This window comes from Mauremys mutica, chromosome 1 (genome assembly GCF_020497125.1).
Source record: "Mauremys mutica isolate MM-2020 ecotype Southern chromosome 1, ASM2049712v1, whole genome shotgun sequence".
Classification (NCBI taxonomy): Eukaryota; Metazoa; Chordata; order Testudines; family Geoemydidae; genus Mauremys; species Mauremys mutica.
In genome coordinates this window covers 109,374,989-109,396,275 of record NC_059072.1, presented here as the reverse complement: position 1 = coordinate 109,396,275, position 21,287 = coordinate 109,374,989, and the positions used below count along the sequence as shown (strand labels likewise).

Below are 21,287 nucleotides of genomic sequence, written 5' to 3'. Positions count from 1 at the left end.
CTCAGCTATTTTAAAAATTAGTTTTCCCGAATATCGTTCTTAGAACTGCTTACTTAACAGACTGATCATCATTGTAATACTTTCTAACTAATGGTTGCTACCCATACACTAGCTGAAAGCTCTGTCACACTTGAAGAGCACCCCCTTGTTCCAGCTGCTGCATCCAAAGGGTCTGAAGACAGACCTCTGCACAAAAAACATATAGGAGGGAAGAAAAGGAATGGGGTGAAGGGAAAAAGAGCAAGAAAAAAGAAAAGATGTTCCTGCCTGTGGCCCATACCGAACTTCTCAGAAGACAGTATATGATTGCGTTGGGGAAAAGGGCGCCATTTGCTGGAATGAGCAGGTTTTACTGTGAGTAGCTATTTTATTGTTGTTGGGCAGGGAGAATGTTTTTAGGGGTGAAAACTGTCAGAGTCACAAAAGAGAAGTGTAGGTCCACATTAGAAGCCTACATAAAACCAACAAACATGGACATTTAATTTTATTAACAGACACATTCATTAAGGACTCACGCCTGCAATGTGTGGAGGACTCTGCCCCCAGTCTAGCAAAGCTCTTGAGCATATGCTCAGCTTTAAGCACAGGTAGTCCCATGGAGCATCTTGTGCTTTTGAAAGTCAGGCCAATTCTTTAGGTGCCTAAATACAGATTTAAGAGTCTAATTTTAGGTTCTTTTTCAAATCTTGACCATAGCCTATTTCCAGAAAAAGGCATTAAATTGTAGCGTTCATGTATGTGTAAAAGATCCTGAGATAAAGTGTTAAGCATTATCTTGTGCTGCATACTACAAAACAGTGAGCTGCTAAGTTCTCACAAAAAGACTAACTTAACATAGATGCCCACTAGACTAAAAGCAGAACAAACCCCAAAGAACAGTATTTCAAGCTACCAGTATTAAAGCTCATTTTAGATCCTAGTTTCCATTCTATTTCTTAAAAGATGGAAAAAGCTCTTTTATGAAAAACTGAAGATGCTTTGAAATCTTAGATGAAATGCAGTGGTCACCAAGAAAATCTTTTCAGACATTTCTTGTCAGATGACTGATATGTCTCAAAAATAGGTTTACTTCTTATGATGAGAACTTGTATAACCAAGGAAGCAGCATGACCTAGGACAGTGGTTTTCAAACGTTTTAGGCTGTGTTCCCCTTTCCGAATAGTCTACTGCAGGGGTTGGCAACCTCGGCCCGCGGCGCTTCCCGCCGCCCCCATTGGCCTGGGACGGCGAACCGCAGCCAGTGGGAGCCGTGGTCCACTGAACCTGCCAATGCGGCAGGTAAACAAACTGGCCTGGCCTGCCAGGGTGCTTACCCTAGCGAGCCGCGTGCTAGAGGTTGCCGACCCCTGGTCTACCGTATCTACCCCTGGTCTACCCCATCTGAGATACGCACAGGTGACAAGTGGTGAGAGGCACGCAGGGTCATGTTTTCAAACATTCAAAAAAACCTAGAGGAACATTGGGGGGGGGGGTGTCAGGCCCTGTGCAGCAGGGCTGAGGGAGGGAGCGCCACCTCCACCCCCGACTCACCTCAATGGGCCACCCCAGGGTTGGGGGGGCACAACCAAAAATTGTAATTCAAAGTGGGGTTTGGCCTGAGGTGAATCAGGGGGTGGAGGCAGCACTTCCTCCCCAAGACCTGCCACAAGCAAGTCATGGGGTGGAGGTGGCACTCCGTCCCCGAGCCCAGCTGTGCAGAGCTGTCCCCACCCCAATGTCCCTTCATGCCCCCTTAGGGTGACGTACCCCACAGTTTGAAATCCTCTGTACTAAATAAAATGCATTGTCTGCCATTTCAGCATTTTTCTTGCGTACCCACTGACAAGAGCTCACATACCCCATGGGTATGCATACCCCAGTTTGAAAACCACAGATCAAGGACAAAACATCTTCGTGCGGTAATACCAGCTAAGCTCAGAACTACCCAACAACTATGTGACATTGGGGCAAGTCAACTGACCTCCTTTGTACCTCAATCGACACAGTTGTAAAATCAGAAAAAAGCAGAAGGCAACCCTAAGCTGAGCTTTAGGGAAAAAGTTCCTCCTGCAGATAGCTCATGAATATATAAAGTCTAGAACTCATCCTGCAGTACAATAATATGTTGATCCATCAATTCCATCCAGGTAACTGCTGAGTTCAACATCAAAGTTGCCATTACCAATAATTATCATACTGCAGTTACTGTGAATTATAACAAACATTCTCAGGGGAGAATTTAGCTTAAAATGTATTTGTAACAGTCTGTAACATTTTCTGGTAATAGATTTGCTGTAGTAAAGGCTTAAGTGTTATTTCCTCAAAAATGTCAATTATCTCTTAAAGATGAGTACTGGACAACTGAAAATTAGCATTTTACATTGAGCTTTACATTCATGTTTACTGAGAGGGATCACTTGATCCTAATACACCAAGCTACATAACTATTACATGCTCTTTTCAAATCAAGCTATTTAATATATACATAAAACTGCTTGTTGTGATGAATAAAATGAGAGAAGACTAGATGTGAACTGAGAGTCATCTCACCTCTTTGTGATCTTCCACAACTGTTAGAATAGTGTCAATGGTGTGTAAGATTCCCATTGCCATCACTGTCTTGTCCTCCACTTCCTCATATTCTTCACTCTGAAGAACTTTACCAAATATCTCAGCCTTAAAAAAGAAAAAAAGAAAAAAGAAGAAAAGAAAAGAGTAAACAGACAGATATTCTAGAGGTAACTCATACTTCCAGCTTGCCTCGTAGGAAACTAGGGATTGCCCTTTGACTTATAACGAAGTGGCTGCGGTGTCCTCAAATTATTAAAACATCTGTGATGAAGCCACCAGTGGTGAGAGGCATGCCTGATACTTCTGTAAGGGAACTGGGGAAGTTTGGAACATTGAAAAAACCTTCTCCTCCCTCCTCTGATAAGTGACTTGCCACAGTTAGGTTTAAGTTAAATAATCAAAGCTATTAAATATCCTGGCTTCTTTAGAACAGCAACAGCTATCAAAACAGTCAAAACTACTGTAATTTTAAGGACTAAGGTTTAACTTTTTGAAGAGAAACTGTCAGGTAGTTTAACCCCAAAATTTACATGGGGGGGGCGAGGGGTGGTTTACAAGAGCTACTATTGATAGATAGATTTTCAGTAAAGTGTTTTAAAAACATCAGTGAAAACAGCTTATGTGGGAGCTAACACATGCAGTGTATGCAGATCAGAATTTGATGCCATCATGCTACTGCATGAATAGGCACAGGGTGAAACAGACTAGAATTGAAACAGAACAAACTAGATGACGTGTGTAGTTTCATCATCCAAGCTGAAATCCAAAAGGAAACAGAATAAACAGTGAAAAGCTAATCAGATTTTAAAGAGTCTTTATTTTAAATAATCAAAAAAGCTGTAAGCAATATAGGTGGGAATTTTTTAAAATTATGATTTTAAACCTGACAGTGTCCCTTTAAAAAAACCAAACAAGCTTGCAACAATGTTTAATAAGCTAGGCCTATAACTGTGACTACAATATTGTTCTACTGTCTCTTACCAGGTGTTGTGTCATGTCAACAGCGATGGTAGCTACTTCCTGATTGTACTCACAGATCATCTTCTGGATAACATTAGTAAGATCATCATTTTCTGTCTCTCTAACGATGTGTAACAGCTCCTGCATAACAGGCCTGACATACGGCTTTACATATTCCTTTGCTAATAAGACAACAAAACAAAATTAGGAAAAATCAACTTTCCATAAAAACAAATATACCATCTGTCTCAGTTATCAGGACCCTTACTGTTCTCTTAAGCAAAAACACTTCAAACAATTCATTTCAAGTAAAAGTTGAGTCAGTCTAATAGCGTGTACTTTTTAGATACAAACATATTACATAATATATATACTTAGACATCTCCCACCACTTAGAATTCTGTCCACAGAAAAGATCTACTTCCATGAGAGACATGCACATCTAGTATTTGGCCCTAAACATACCCATTGTTTCAATTCAATGTTAAAAAATAAGATGCCATTCGGTTTGTTAACTGAATTGTGTTGATTCAGTTTCCTTTTATTCAGAAACCTGTCAGAAAAATCTGTAACCAATGTTTCATGATGTACATTGTAGCTAATGAGCAAATTATCTTATCTAAATGTGATTAAGTGTTCCAGGGATCTATATCTCTAAATGCAAGAAACTGTTTATGTACATCCACAGCAAATTATAGCAACATGTCATCTAGGCAGGGAAAATAATCAGTATGTACTTCAATGAACCGTTGTAGCATACCTTGCTCCTGATTGCTTATTAATGCCTGAAGAGCTATGGCAGCTTCTACTTTGACAGGCATTTCCTTGTCATCAATCAAGCTCTTCTTTGCCAGCTCTACTGCATTCCTTAGGTTGAGTTCATTGTGGAATTTCAAAGTGCTGAATGAATGAAGAACCCAACAGGACTGTCGTACAAGAAGAAAGCAAGTCAGGAGCTACTGTAGTTATAGAATTCTTTAAAGAATTTCAGTTACATGCTCACAGTTCTTAATCTGTTTTAAATTGTTGCTCTTTTGTTTGCACATTTACAGAGTATACATGCAATACTACATATCCTGCAGGTTTCACACTACAGTGGTTCTTCTGCTCCTTTCCCCAAACATCTATAGATTCAATATATAACTGTAATTGTTATACTAAACTTCTATCAGGAACAAGAGAGCTTGGGATTTACTTTTTAAAAGTTTTCTTCCTAGGCAACGAGATGTACACTTAGCAGGAAAATTAATCACGCATTATTGATTCATGTGGGCACGGGGGGGGAAGAGCTTAGGGATTAAACCCAGCCCATCCTCAAAGAAGCATTAACTGCTCTCTGAAAACTTCCTTAGGGCTGAAAGGAACCTCGAGAGGTCATCTAGTCCATCACCCTGTGCTGAGACAGGACCAAGTATGCTTAGACCAGGGGTGGGCAAACTATGGGCCACGGGCCAGATCTGACCCCTCAGGGCTTTGAATCCAGCCTGTGGGATTGCCACCTCTGTGGTGCCGTGCCGCTCCTGGAAGTGGCCGGCAGAGAGAGAGAGGGAGAGGGAGAGGGAGAGGGAGAGGGAGAGGGAGAGGGAGAGAGAGAGAGAGTGTGTGTGTGTGTGTGTGTGTGTGTGTGTGTGTGTGTGTGTGTGTGTGTGTGTGTGTGTGCGCGCGCGTGTTGCCCTCGCCTATGGGTTCCACACCCGAAGCTCCCATTGGCCCGGGCAGGCAGGGAGCCTGCCTTAGCGGCACAGCGCCACTGCCACCCCGGAGCCGCTCCAGGTAAGCGGTGCCGGGCCGGAACCCGCACCCCTTCTGCACCCCACATCCCAATCCCCTGCCCTGATCCCCCTGCCACACCCCGCACCCCTCCTGCACCCCAACTCCCTGCCCTGATCCCCCTCCTGGCGCCCTGAACTCCTGCTCTGAGTCCCTTGCTGCACCCCGAACCCCTGTCCTGAGCCCTCTGCTGCACCCCACACCCCTCCTGCATCCCAACCCCCTGCCCTGAGCCTCCTCGTACACCCCGCACCCCTCCTCCGCCCCAACCCCTTGCCCCAAGCCCCTTCCTGCACACTGCACCCCCTCCCACACCCTGCACTCCCTCCCGCACCCCAACACCCTGCCCCATTCCCTACATTCATGGCCCTGCATGCAATTTCCCCACCCAAATGTGGCCCTCGGGACAAAAAGTTTGCCCACCTTGGTTTAGACCATCCTTGACAGGCGTGCCTAACCTGTTCTTAAACGCCTCCCGTGATGGAGATTCCACAACCTCACTTGGTAACCTATTCCAGTTCTTAACTATCCTTATAGTTAGAAAGATTTTCCTAATAGCTAATCTAAATGTTCCTTGTGCAGATTAAGCCCATTACTTCTTGTCCTACCTTCAGTGGACATAGAGAACAATCCAGATTTAACAGCCCTTAACTTATATGAAGGCTTATCAGTTCCCCCCTCACACTTCTCTTCTCAAGACTAAACATGCCCAGTTTTTAACATATCCTCACAGGTCAGGTTTCCTAAACCTTTTATTATTTTTGTTGCTCTCCTCTGGAGTCTCTCCACTTTATCCACATTTTTCTTAGAAGTGTTGTGCCCGAAACTGGACATAATGATCATATAAGGACCTCCAGAGATTACCATATTTCCAGTGCTCAAGTTTCCCAATTTGATCAAAATAGTGAGTTGAAAGTGAGCCATACAGAAATGGATCACCTAGAATTTCAAATGTCTATCAATAAGTTTTACTGCATATCATTTCAGATAAAATTGAGAAGTAAATTATTGTTTGAGACATGTGGGAACTGCTACATTTCAGTCTGTTATTCAGAGTGAAATAAACCTGAAAAGAAAATAATCTGACACATATTGCAGTCTATAAACTTTGGCGAACTTACTCTTGCTCTGAGATACCCCAGGTTAGACATGAACAATGGAAATACATGATTCTGTAGCATCAGCTCCATCTGATCCTTGAATACACTCTTCTGTTGAAATAAACAAAACATTAACTTTGGAGCAGTCTTTATTTTTGGATATACTGTATTATTCAGTAACCCATATTAACTGTAAAATCCGGACTAATAAAACCATTCTCTGCCTTCACATGAATTATTTCTATCCCATTAATATATGTAGAATAATTTCTAGATGGCATTTTGACGTGGGAGCAAGAGGCACATATTGAAGAATGGGAGGCTGGCAGGCTACACAACATATTGCTGGAACACTTTAAACATTATTTACAGAACCAGAAGAAGCCTATAAGTCCAGGAGCTGTTTTTTGCTATGGACAGGTGTCATGGTAATCAGTGTGTCCAAGGTTCCAATTGTTGCTGGAACATATTTTGTAACATGGTCCCATTTCATCAGTAAAGCAGGACAGCACAAGGAACTGTTCTGTAACAAGGCAGGTAGTCTGACAGAAAGGGCTGATTGTAAAATGGGAAGAGAAAGAAGTGGTTGAAGTAATTTTAATTTATTTTTTTAAGAAGAACTTCAGATTGGTATTTTACAGCAAAAATCACTTCACAGACTTCATAAGTGTGCTTCCGGGCTAGCCACACTTTAAAAATTAACATTTTAAATTAAAAAGGACAGTTGATAACAGATTCTGATCATACACATACTGTATGCCCTCATCCATTTACCTTTAGTAAAATATCTGCTAGAGATCCCATCACGTGCAATGCTCCGTCTTTCTTTCTAGGGTCAATGTTTGGTTCTGTGAGGATCTGATAGCAAAATGCCATCATCTTCGGTAATACCTAAATATAGTAAGATACAAACAGAAAATGGAGGATGTGGTGTCAGTGAACTATTTAAATCTGTTTATTAACATCTTTCTTTTAAAGTTTGAAAACTCAAGAACTTAGAGCTTTCATATAGTACCAATGTGAACTAACCCACATTGTCCATAATGTATTATGGCAATCTCTTTCCAGTTAATGTGGAAAGCCCTATTATAAGCCTCTTTTTAATCACAACCCTCAAATTTGTCAAAAATAGATGCATCTGCCGGAAATTTCACATTACGAATCATAAGTGAGCTAATTTTCTTTGAAGTGTCAAAAAAAATGTACAAGAGGTGATTTGGAGATACAGGGGTTCACACAAGGCAGTAATCTCACTTATTAAATATCTTCCCAATTTCTTTTCTGATTCGTTCTATATAAATTCCAGAACAGCGAGGTCTAGAAACTCCAGATTACAACCAATCTATTGGTTTTTACAAGACTTGGAAAGGTCTATTGGCAGAATCGTTCATTTAATGTGGTTTCACATATATTATATGCTTGCAGACTTCATGAAATAAAGACCCCAATGCAGACTACTACAATGGGGATGGTGGCAGGCAAGGAACCACGTTCGGGCAGGTGAGGGGAAAGATCATAGTCTATATAAGAAAGTAGATTTTGCGTGTTCAGAGCTGCAGACTTGGTTTGACTATAGAAACAGCAGCCAGACGCTTCATATTTATTGTGTCTCAAATGACTTCCAGTATCAAATGTGCTTTATTCTAACTACTAGCCCTGCAAAGTCAAGTTGGGCATTCAGGGCCAGGCTGGCTTATGTCCTTCTCACACGTCACCAAAAATAATGGAACTTCTGCTGGAAAGTTAGGTCCTCATTTAAACTTTTGCACCCCCTTCCCTTTCAACTGTTCAGAACTTAGTAAATAATTCTAACAAACATGCAGACAAAGGAATCAAATTTAGCTCACTTCATCTTAGCTGTGTACTTTAGTCATTAAAGTCAGAAGAGAGAATTCTGAATAAACAAAACGAGCAGATCCACAGGAAGGTGGCATTTTTGCTGTCACTTTTCAGAGCAAAAGTGCACACTGAAGTATATATCAAAAACTCAAATTGTTTGATCTTACACAAAAAGGGAGGTCAGAGGAAGGGGCAGAGACAAAGTTGGTTGTCTATCCTTAATACTGCATCTTTACGTTTTTTAATTCTTGATTCATTGCAGTCTAACCTAAACAGACTTTTCAGGATAATACCTGTGTTCTTTAAGAAAACTACAACATTGTCTCAAAGGCTTTTTCATTACCTAACTGACAGATATTTACAACCTTAACTGAAACTCAGTGAAGTTTTTTGCCTGGTAAGATATATATTTAACAAATTAACTAACAATGAAAAATGCATCTGTGCAACATGAGAAAGTATACCTGTCTCTGAGATGCTTTGCATTTGAATGTCTTGATTTATGTTTAAAACTTTTAGTCTTAATGTTGCCTTAAAAGGTGGGTTTTTTTGTTTTTGTTTTTTTGTTTTTTAAAGAAATAGGTTGTGGGCAAAGAAAAGTTTCATATCCATTTCCAGCCAACTGTTCTAGAAAGATAGTAAGAGCTTGAAAAATTTACTCATACACCTATCAGTCTGAAAGACCAGAGTACTTGGCCAGGAAAATACTTGTCCTGTTATACCGCATAAAACCATAACCCTTGCCATTTAAGGGAATATAAATAGTCATATACTGTTTATCATGCACCATAGTGAACATCACTGCCAATCAACTTAATACACTTTAAAATGCAACTTACTCCATCTCTCTTGCTTTCCTCATACCTTCTATCCTTTCCAGGTTTCATGCTATTTTTCCATCCCCCCTTCTCTCCCTCCCTATAAAAATTCATGGTCTTGGCTGTTTTCAGTGTCTTTTTCCATACACTGTGTTCCCTACCTTCTCTTCTATAAATTGTTAGCTCTCCCACCAACTTCTTTCTAAATATAGCATTTTTTTTAATATATCATCAAGCTCTTCTATCCACTCCCTTCATCTGCTGCTACCCACTCTCTCACACAGTGTTGAGAACATGACCACATATCTTGTAGTCAAAAGACTAAACTGCTTAGCCAAAGACTGATATGAAAATAGGGGAACACTCTTGCTGTTCAGAAGCAACATTTAGGTGAGAAATCAACCCACCACCTAGCTGTTGGGATGGGGAGGATGTTGGGATTCCTACCAAGGTGCTATCTGTAAGCAAGCTCTAAGAACAGTCTGCCATATTTACCTCTGGCTAGTAGGTAAATAATACATTTGAATCCCTCGATTCTCGCTGCTGGAAGGGAGAAGTATTCTCTCTTGCTACCCAAGAGCATTCCTGGCTGCTGCACGGTGATGGTGTACAGGGGTCTCTCCTACTGTCTGGGGTCTTCCTCCCCAGTGAGTAACTCTCATGCCTGTTTCTTCTGCTCCTGTCCACAGCTTTCCCAAGGAACAGCAGACTGAAACCAACTTGATTCTCATCAGTTTCACTGCTGCCCACAGGATTCTAAATAGCAACAGTGAAAAACTAACGTGAATCAGGTCCACTTCTCCCTTTGCTGTAGCTTAGGAAGCTCTGAGCCCCAGAGACCTTGGGGCTGTCTGCCTGCAGACTTGGGAAGACATTAACTGCATCTGTTCACACTCAGTTCACATCTGGAAGGTGAATCTTTGCAACCATAATGACTAGAAACTTAGTTTAAAAATAGAAATTGAAGTTTTGATTACATGGAAGTTGATAGCACTCATTCATTGCAGGGTAGGTTCTTCAAGGCTTGAGGATAATACAGAACCATTTGAGATAGACAGATGCCCTTTTAAAGAAAGAATAATTTGTTAAAAAAGAATAATTCAGTACCTCTTTTCGCTTCTTTGCTGCAGTGTAGAGGAGATTCTGGGCTGCTGTTGTAGGGGATGCATAATCCTCAAACACATCTAACAATGTTTAAAGAAAGTGTTTTCAGTCACTGAGTACAATTTAATAATAAAATTCTCACAGATCATTTTCAAATATATCTAGAGCAAGAGCCTTGGATGGATGTCACAGAACCAGGGTGACAAAAGAACATTACATTTATTCATGTTCTTCTTCATGCTCTGGACTATGATAACTGAGTTTCGATCACCTTTGACCAGTGTTTATTTTGTCAACTATCTTCCCAATATACCAAATATCAATCACTCTTTTTGAGAGACTTATTTTTTCTGTGGTATCTAAGATATCACAGTGTAGTAAATGGCGGAAAAATTTGTAATGATGACATTTACAGTAGCAGCACCAATATGCTGCAGTGCCATGTGTATACTGGTGAAGTCCATTATGGTTTCATGTCACTAAAAAGAAAAAAAGTTACAGACCTTATGAAAAACTTCATTAAATCTAAATGTATTTGAATTTAGGGTACTCTTGAATCTATGGCTATACCAAAGAACTAAAAAAAGCTGAATTTTTTTTTACATCCTTGATTGTAATTAATCCTCCTCGAAACACACTGTAAGTGTATTGTATACCCTATAAAATTCTTCTGTTTTGCAAAGTATTGCTACATTTGCAGCATCAGATAACAGATGGGATAATCAATGAGGTCTAGAAATAAGAAGGCAATTCCTATTTTTCCTGGTATCGCCCAAGTAAGTCATAACAGATGAAGAATATTAAATATACTGTCAGAACTGAATTTCCCACCCTGAGTATTTCTCCCTAAACTTCATTCTTTTTTCCTTTTACAAATGAAAAATGCAAAGCCTAAGTGCCTTAGCTACATAAGAAAAAAATCAGAACTAAATGCCTGTCCATGAAGAATTGGATTCAGATGCTCAAGTCTTGGCTACACCTCTGCTCCCTGAATATTAATATCTTATGATGCCTCATTGTTCTACAGTACCTCTTTCTAGGTTTTATTTTCTACTATTCCAAGAAAATCTAAAGGACAATTTTTTTAATAAAATGCTAGCCAAAAGTTAACCAGTTTTTTTTTTTAAACCTTAATTCCCTCTGTGATGCTTAGTTTTGGGGACTTTTCCAACAGGATTTCCTATACTATTAAAAAACAAAACAAACAAAAAAAACCTATTCTCCAGTAGGACTACTCCTGAAAGGGGAATAAGGGATTTATAATATGGCCCAATGCAATTTATACTTTAATTCCTACATTTGTCTTTTGAAAGAATGCATATTTCTAATTATTTCAAAAATGTTAATACAAATAAGTGGCACTCAAAATGTACCGATCTTCAACAGGGATGGAGTATGTCAAGCCCCCTTTGGTCAACTAGAGTTTGCACTGCCTTACAATAGGGTCTCATGTCTAAGCATAACAGTGATTCAGTACTGGGCTTTAAAGGTGTGTTTAAGTGAGCAAAATGGGGGAATCTAAGAAAACATGCATCAGGTGCCTAAGCAGCAAGGGGAGGAAGGCAGGAATAAAGTGAACAATCAAGCTTGGTCTGAAGGGGTAAGAAACCTTTCTAGAGCCAATCTGATAAATATAACACATTATTTAAATGGACAAAACTAGCTTATTCCCACTTAGGCTTTAAAGAACAATTCACTTCACTTTTAGAGTCTCCCTCGAACTCTGGTGAAGATACAACTACAGTGGCATAGTGGCGAATACAGTTTTGTAATTCAGGGATCTATAATGCACAATTACAGCAAAAACAGGGAGCAAACACTAAGCACAAACATTTACCAAATTTCATGCGAATGTACTCATATGGATCCTCTTGCCACAGCTCTTCATCCTCATCTTTATAACACATTAGGGAGAAAATCACTTCTTCAGATATACTCTAAAAGCAGAGAAATCAAATATGTTCAAGTGCGCAGAACATATTTCAAGTATAGCTTCCCCCCACTCAAAAGGTCTACACTGCATTGTACCTTTTCATAAAGTTAGTTTAACTAATCCTCTTAAACTATTTTTACTGACTGGGATAATCTTACAATACACACATCGTGTTTTTCAAAGGACTCAGAAGGCAGCAATAAATTTGACTCCACCATACTCCAGTACAACACAAAAAATATACCGCAGGGCACAATCTAATAATAGCAGAACATATCATTCTGTGGAGGATTTCACAATGTGGCACTAAGATGAGAGTAGATCTTTTACTTTCCCCTCATCTTCCTAATACTCATGGGATTGATCTTCTGATAAGTTGACTAAACATGGGGACTTTATGATAGGAAAACAAAATATGGAGATGAAAATCATTTTCTTTAGCTTTTTCCATGTGTTCTAATGACAAAAGAAGTGGTTAAACAAGAGCTCATTCTCTCAGTTTTGTCTTCCCTTCCTTTATCTTACAGTGCAGAAAATGTTCAATATCTATAGTTACAATCATAGAATCATAGAAATGTAAGACTGGGAAGGATCCCGAGAAGTCATCAAGCCTATCCCCATGCGCTGAGGCAGGACCAAGTAAACCTAGAGCATCCCAGACAGGTGTTTATCTGACCTGTTCTTAAAAACCTCCAGTGATGGGGATTCCACAACCTCCCTTCAAAGACGATTCCAGAGTTTAACTACTCTTATAGTTAGAAAGTTTTTTCTAATATCTAACATAGATCTCCCTTACTGCGGATTAAGTCCATTCCTTCTTACCCTACTTTCAGTGGGCATGAAGAATAATTGCCACCATCCTGTTTATAACAGCCCTTAACATATTTGAAAAACAGTTCTCAGGCTTCCTCTCAGTCTTGTTTACTCAAGACTCAGCATGGCCAAGTTTTTTAACCGTTCTTCCTAGTTCAGGCTTTTTAAATCTTTATCATTTTTGTTGCCCTTCTCTGGACTCCCTCCAATTTATTCCCATCTTTCCTCAAGCGGGGTGCCTAAAACCGAACACAGGACTCCAGCTGAGGCCTCACCAGTGTCAACTGGGACAATGACCTCCCATGTCTTATATACAACTCTCCTGTTAATACACCTCAGAAGGATACTAGCATTTTTCACAGGTGCATCACATTGTGGGCTCATATTCAATATGTGATCCACTATAATCTCCAGATCCTTTTCAGCAGTACTACCACCTAGCCAGTTATTCCCCACTTCGTAGTTGTGCATTTGATATTTCCTTCCTTGCACTAGTCTTCATTTGAATTTCATCCTGTTGATTTCAGATTAAATTTTCAAATTTGTCAAGATCCTTTTGAATTCTAGTCCTGTTCTCCAAAGTCCTTGCAACTCCTTCCAGCTTGGTGTCCTATACAAATTTGATAAGCATGCTCTCCATTCTGTTATCCAAGTAATTAATGAAAATATTGACTAATACTGTACTGATCCCTGCTTGGGTGTGTCTAGTGGCACCCCACTAGACATACCCTCCCAATTTGACTGTCCCATTGATAACTACGCTCTGAGGATGGTCTTTCAACCAGTTGTGCACCCACTTACAGTAATTTCATCTAGACTCCATTTCCCCAGTTTGCTTATGAGACTGTCATGTGGGACTGTGTAGAAAGCCTTACTAAAATCAAGATATATCAGTTCTACAGTGTCCCTTCCATCGACTAGGTGATTAACCCTGTCAAAAAGGAAATTAGGTTAGTTTGGCATGATTTGTCCTTGACAAATCCGTGCTGGCTATTCCTTATAACCCTCTCATTCTCTAGGTGCTTACAAATGGATTGTTTAATAATTTGTTCCAGTATCTTTCCAGGAAACATACCAAAAGGCAAAAGACTGAGTAATCAAAAACATAAGATTATGACTTCATTGCAGGATCAAGAAAAATAAAAAGCTGTTCTGGGAGGTGAAAAGCTCTTATTCAAATGCAAATATCTGCAACAAAGGCAAAAGGTAAACAGAAAAATAAAGTAACAAACAAGTACATCTCTGTGAAAACTATTTTTCCAGACTGACTGCAGTGAGAGAGATTCTCCAAGCCCCTTCATAAAAGCAGAAGTCTTAACTACAGCTCATGCCAATAATGTTATTTAAATGTTTATGACTGTGTTCTTGCACTGACCTGTATGTGTGGCTTCATCTGCTTCCAAGTTACAGAATGACTGACCCCTTGGTTCAGATAGTTTAAGATTTGCTGAAGGACACGAGGAGCAATATATTCTTTTTGCCTGTACTGGTCTAAGATTTTTAAGAGAACCTAAGGGAATAGTAAATTTATTTATTTTTAATGAAGCATGAAGATTTTAACACACAATGTAACCATTTTATAGTGAAGACATTTTGACAGGTCAATTTCATTTAAGTAGAAGCTCCTGTATTATCCAAACATCAGTAATAATTTAAACATTGAAGTTCTGAGACCACGAACCTTTACTACCAGGAATTCTCCCACAACAGAATTACTAGCAGTAGTGAGATTCAACACATGCATAAGTGTTTGCATGATTGGGGCATAAAAAGTCTCAGCACTCAGTGGAGTAAGTTATGCCTTCATTTCTACAGATGGGGAAAAGTAAAGCACAGATGTTAAGGGCTATATGTTCAAACTTCAGTAACTGAAGGTAGGACCTACATCTATACAGAGGATTTAGGTCACTAAAATTTAGGTGCCAAATTTTGAGAAATCCAAATTTTAAAACTGAGCTCTAAGTGACTTCATTAAGGTTGCAGCGCAGTGTCAGAACAGGTAGGCAGTAGCCTGCCTTAGCTGAGCAGCACCGCTGACAGGACTTTTAACATCCTGGTCGGCGGTGCTGACCGGAGCCACTAGGGTGCTGAGCAAGGTGACCCAGTGCCTTACATGCCGCGACCCAGTACTGGGTTGCGACCCAAACTCTGAAAAACACCATACTAGATCCCATGCATTCTCTTTGATTAGAACAGCAATCCATTGCAACAACTGGGACCTTTCATTCCACAGTATTCTTCTATAAATAGGAGGTTTCTGTGTATATTGCAAGGAAGAAAATATTTACAGTAGGTCACTATAATGACAGGACACCTATTATGAGTTAACAAGGATGGAGAACTGGCAAGTACACAAATCACAAAATATTCTCTGGTCATTTATTTTCAAAAGGGTAGTTTTGTTTCATAATAATTCTTCCTAGTAGAGTAGTAAACACACTGTAGCATATTTTGTAACATATACCTTCCTCTAGGGCTCCCTGGGAGCTGGGTCTTATATTTGTCATTTCTACTACGTGCTCTTTGGGGCAGGAACTGTCTGTATCTCATACAGTCACTGACACAATGTTAGCACTTAACAAGCAATAAATATATAATGAATACTTAGCACTATGGTTTCACTACAGCCTCAATACATCTGAGAAGCGTGGTGAATCATGAACTTAAAAGCTAGAAATGGAAAAGACCTATGTAGATCAACTAGACCATTTGCCTTAGAAGGCAAATTGTTCCCCAAGGTACACTTCCTAGTCTTTTAGAGAGTCTAAGTTTTAAGTATTTCAAGTGACAGGACAGTTTCTCTTTCAGTTTCATCCATTACTTCAAATTGTACCTCTGAAATAATTTATCTCCTTTGATGTTTAGCTCTTTCAAACGTACATAGAATTATCATGTCCTCTCTCTACTGGGCTTTTTAGCCAAGCTTACACATTTAATCTCAACCTTTTTTGTGCAGAGAAAGGCAATTACATTTCACAGAGATTTCAATATTTGGTTTCATTCTGATTTTGACCAAAGCTTTTGAAGTTCTCTATAAAAGGGAAGGCAGCCCAGACTCTGGGGCAGTCTGCCTGGCAGGCAGCACCAGAGATGCGAACGCTGGAAGGCCAGGTTGCTGAGGAGCTGTGAGCTGGGACTCCCAGGCTCTGAATTTCCTGTACTCTCGCCTGGTGGGCCAAAGGTGAGCTGGGAGTCTGGAAGCCTTGACTGAGCTGGGAGCCTCGGAGTTTGAGAGTCATAGTTCTCAGGGCTTCCAGCTCCTCTGCAGTCCTCCTGGCAAGCTGTGAAAGAGCCAGGTAAAAGCCCTAGCTGAGCTGGTTGCTCACACCTTGTCAGCTCTTCAGGCAGGCTGGCAAAGAGCTGGGAGCCCAGAACCTTCAGCTGCTGAGCTGACAGTACACTAGGGAGAGTGACAGTTTCAAAATCTGCACGTTTTTCCAATGCAACTTTGTCAAAAATCAAACCATCAAACCTCCCTGCATTCTCCAATGGAAAATCATTCCGTCTGAGTATTTCCGATCAGCTCCTAACTCCCTCCAATCTGCCTATGTCTTCCTGGTAATGACACATCCAGAACAGATTTCAGTATTGCAGGGTTAGTTGCAGCAGAACCATGCAGGAAGCATGACCTGGAAATAAGACCTTCTTTGCTGTGATGCCTCTATATAACCAGCCCAAATTGCATCAGTCTTTTTACTAGCATTTCCTGCCTATTGCTCTTATGTTTTTTATAGCATTGCAGATTTTCAGGTTTTTCCCTCCTTTTGCATCACTGCAATTTGGATTACTTCTCCCAAGATGGAAATATCATTACTAACAAGAGTTCCAAGCCATTTCTCATTGATTACGATGTGTATTTGACCATTTTTTTGTGGTTTCTTTAAAGGGTGCTATGTCTTATATGAAGACGCTACAGGAAGGTTGCTCACACCTTGGTTGTTCTGTAGAAGTTATCCTAATTCAGATTCAAGAAACAACATCTTTACCTGTTGGATTCCCACTGCGTAGGTTTTTAAGAAGAACTCTGAAAATTCAAAATATTCTTTTGTTACATTTCCAGGACTTCCATACCTTTAAACAAAAAAAGAAAACAGGTATTTACACTTTTGAAGCAAAGTTTTCTGTTTACCAGGACAACATAGTCCTTGATTAAGCTTGCAAACATACAAAAGCCATTGAAGCAGAACTCATCTTTCACCAGAGATATATACACTGAATAATCTCTTTCCACAAACATCATTCTAGGCCATTATATCCCACACAATGATCCATTTCCCCATTTTTCTTACCTATGCACAAAGTACAATGTTGTTTTGTAACCAATAACTAAAGTTGCATTTTTGTCACAGGATATATGAATTCCATAGTGTTTTTTGTTTTGTTTTTAATACTCATGCGTTGATATTTCGGAATTTAAGCACGGGCAGGCAGATGCAGTGATGAAAAGCTGAATGAATTTTACTGGAAGCACTGAGAACTAGCAAGTGAAACCGGACTGTACTGAAGCCTGGGAGAGCAGGAACTCAAATTAGAGCTACTGGTTTGTCACATGGTAGCAGATCCACATTCAGAATCGGACCAATAGGCATTAGAACACCAGTTTTATCAATTATATGTTTTTTAACAGTTTTATTGGAAAAGCATATTTTGCTTAAAATAATGCAACTTGAGTTTTTAAAATTAAAAACTATAAATTTGTGATGTTTGCCTTTCTCCATAATCAGAGCATCACTTTGATTTACTGTAACAAACTAATAGCTTTATTTATGAAAGATAATGGTAGCAAAGCACTAGCTTGCACCACCTTCGAAGCAATCTCAGCCCCTGCCAGCCCAAGGTTCCTCAAAAACGTCACTGCACCCTTCACTAAGCAGGGTAACAATAGTATTGTGCTTACAGACTGTCAGATGAAACACTCAAATGGAAATTGATGTTTAAAATAATAGCATGCATATAAAAATGTTCATTCCTCAAAGAGGAAAAACAAGAGCCATCACACGTATAAAATATATTCTATTTTAAATGTTCAGTTGATGTGAAAAGTTTCTAAGCTGCTCTAATATTCATGATTGTAAATGCATTCCTAATAACAGAAGGATGGTGGACAGGGATAGAAAGTGTTAGGCTTCCACAAAAAGCCCTAACTTGGAGTTTCTAGCTTCTAAATCAGAGGTGGACAAACTACGGCCCGTGGGCCATAACCGGCCCATGGGACCCTCCTGCCCAGCCCCTGAGCTCCTGGCCTGGGAGGCTAGCCCCTGGCCCCTCCCCTGCTGTTCCCCCTCCGCCGCAGACTCAGTGTGCTGTGCCACCAGTGCAATGCTCTGGGTGGCCAGGCAGCGCAGCTGCAGAGCCCAGCCTGACCTGGTGTTCTGTGCTGTGCTGTGGCGTGGCTGGCTCCAGCCGGGTGGCGCAGCTGTAGTGCCGCCAGCCACCAGTGCTCCAGGCAGCACGGTAAGGGGGCAGGGAGCAGGGGGTTTGGATAGAGGGCAGGGGAGTTCAGGGTGTGGATAGGGGTCGGGACAGTCAGAAGGCGGGGAATGGGGGGGTTGAATGGGTGCAGGGATACCAGGGGGCAGTCAGGAAGGAGGGGGGGTAGTCAGGGGTGGGAGTCCGGGGGAGGTCAGAGGACAGGGAATGGGGTGGTGGTGGATGGGGCAGGGGACCCGGGGGAGGGGGGGAAGACATCAGGGAACAGGGGGGGTGAATGGGGCAGAAGTCCTGAGGGAGGCATCAGGGGGCGAGAAGAGGGGGGGGTTGGATGCGGGGGAAAGGGCTGGGCCACACTTAACTGGCCCTCCATACAATTTCCGAAACCCGATGTGGCCCTCAGGCCAAAAGGTTTGTCCACCCTTGTTCTAAATATTTTTTTAATTTAAGACACATACGTATATATTTCCAACCTTAACGCAAATCTGCATTTTGTTTGTTTGGAGATTAATGCTGTTGAATCCTGAAAGATATCTTAATTTTGTTAAACAGTCACCATGTTACCCAGAGCGGATGGTTCAACTGTTAAAGAACCAATTTTGAACATCCTAACTCCCTGGAACTAAAGGTTCAAATCCCAGCTCAAATCCCAAATCCTAGCCCTTCATCTTTCCAAATCAAAATTGAAGGGCCGGTAAATTATTGTCACTCAGTCTTCTGGATGAAACCTTAAATTAGAGGTAATGTCTGATCTACTAGACAAAGATGCCATGGCATCTTTTGGAAATGTATTTCCCCTGGAGTCCTTTGCCAGAGATTTTCCTTTTTTCCCCGCTGTTCCATGAAAAGTTATATGCAATAAACTGTAAAGAGTTTGAGAATCTTTAGGATTAAAGACACTAATATACACACAAATATATATCTTGGAATCTTTTTTTTCAAGTCTAAATCAGCCTAAAAATGTCTCAAACTAGTAAAAAAAAAATCTGCAAATTATATGCTGCATATGAAGAAAAACTTATGACCAAGGTTTTATTTCAGCATTCCACCAGGCAAAGGACAAGACAAAAAATGATTCTAAAAAGTTCCCAGGAAGAGCAGACAAGAAATAGAAATAAATCATTTGTGCTTCTACAGTGTTTTTCATCCAAGCATTTCACAAACAATTAAGCTTGCAATGCCCCTGTGAGGTAGTTAAGCATTAGCTCAGTTTCACAGACGGGCATACTGAGACACAGAGAAATTCCATTATTTGTCCTAGGTAGTTACATATAATGTGAGTGTCAGAGTTAAGATCAGAATCCAGAAATCTGGATTCCCAGTCCCCAGCTTTTACCACTAATATATTATCTCTCAGAATACCTGCACATACATGCATCATAAATATATAGTGCCTGTGCAGTATGAATATAGGATATATATTCTGCATAACAATATCCACACAAGATAGCTAAGTAAAAATTAACATTTTTATGCCACATTAGTTTTTAATCACTATATTACCGTTCAAAAAGACGAGCTACGATATGCAATGCCCACTTCTTACATTTCCACCACACCAGCTCTGGCCTATCATCTTCATCAATCTGTAATGTCTCCTACAAATAAATAAATCAATCAGCCAAAGCATACAAAAATTAATTTAAAAAAAAAAACCCTCATACTGTGTGGATTAATACAAATTCAGATACAAACATTAATGTTTTGATTGTATTAATAGTGATAATATTAGCTACCAGAATAAAACATAATAGGATTTTTTTCTTTTGATGTGATCCTCCAAATGTACTATTATGTTGAAAACGACCCATCTAAAAAAGCTGTATATACTGTATTTATGTTTGCACTCTTAGATATAATATAAAATAATCACGTGTATATGTATATACCATACATTCATACAAAAGATGTTAATAGAATAAGATTGTGAAGTGAAGCACTCAGAAATTAGGAAATGCCAAAGTTAAGGTCGCACAAGCACCCCTAACTGTGTATCCCTTTGCGTATGCATTGAAATACAATCTAATTACAGAACTCCATATCACTGCTGGGCTCAGGTTACTCAGTTACGTATATATGTATATTGACTACATGGCCACGCTCTAAATACTCCTGGGGGAATTTTACACCACTGTACAATGCAGAATTTTGCAGAAATTAACATTTTGTGCACAGAATTTCCTTTCCCCAACAGAAACGGGCTGCAGTGCTGCTAACTGCCATGAGGGGCCACTGGATCCAGCAGAGCCCAGCTCGCACACAGAAGACACTGCTGGGGGAAGGGAGACAGAGCTAGGGCAGTGGTTCTCAAACTTTTATTTTTCCATGGACCACTTGAAAATTTCTGAGGGTCTCGGCGGACCACTTAATGATCTTTCCAAATGTTGGTTGTACCATTAGCTAACTATTGTAAAGCGCTTTGGATAAAAGCACTATATTATATACAATAATAAATGGTTTTTGTTCTACAAATAAAAGCACATAATTCATATTTTAATATCAATAGTCTTACCTTTCTAATGTGATGGATGTGCCCTCCCTTCCACACCGCAGTAGCCCCCAAGCTGGGCATGCGAAGGGGTTGGGGGGGGTCTCTTCCTCTCTCTCCCACCGCAGTAGCTCCAGAGCTGGGGCTGGGAAAGAGGGGGGGTCGCTCCCCTGTCACAGCAGTCACAGAGCTGAGGCTGGGGAGGAGGGCCATCTCTCCCTGGCAACCACAGACCTGGAGCTGGGGAAACTCACCTCTTTCTCTGCCCATCGCAGCCCTGCACATCCTAATTTCCCCCCATCCCCTCTTCTCACCCTACTGCCCCCTCCCACCTAACCCCTACTCCCCTCCCAAGGCCACTATTTCACCTTACATGTGCGTCTTCTCCAGGTTCCAGGCACCTAATTAGCCCTTCACCCACCCCCGTAGAGGGAACTATCCGCGGACCACCTGAATGGAGCTCGCAGATCACTGGTGGTCCA

The 21,287-nt window shown here is 40.6% G+C and overlaps 1 protein-coding gene across 2 annotated transcripts in view; it reads right to left on the bottom strand.

Annotated features, from left to right (window-relative positions):
• The window catches only part of IPO8 (importin 8), an 80,046-nt gene that overhangs the window by 23,795 nt on the left and 34,964 nt on the right, over positions 1 to 21,287 (bottom strand). For both annotated transcript variants that reach the window (XM_044990676.1, XM_044990684.1), the window contains exons 7-16: positions 19,821 to 19,915; positions 16,874 to 16,958; positions 14,263 to 14,397; positions 11,979 to 12,078; positions 10,145 to 10,221; positions 7,155 to 7,271; positions 6,402 to 6,491; positions 4,271 to 4,436; positions 3,532 to 3,692; positions 2,530 to 2,655 (exon numbers count right to left, since the gene is read on the bottom strand). In XM_044990676.1, the coding sequence (XP_044846611.1) occupies positions 2,530 to 2,655; positions 3,532 to 3,692; positions 4,271 to 4,436; positions 6,402 to 6,491; positions 7,155 to 7,271; positions 10,145 to 10,221; positions 11,979 to 12,078; positions 14,263 to 14,397; positions 16,874 to 16,958; positions 19,821 to 19,915 (1,152 nt within the window). The remainder of the gene's footprint in view (positions 1 to 2,529; positions 2,656 to 3,531; positions 3,693 to 4,270; positions 4,437 to 6,401; positions 6,492 to 7,154; positions 7,272 to 10,144; positions 10,222 to 11,978; positions 12,079 to 14,262; positions 14,398 to 16,873; positions 16,959 to 19,820; positions 19,916 to 21,287) is intronic.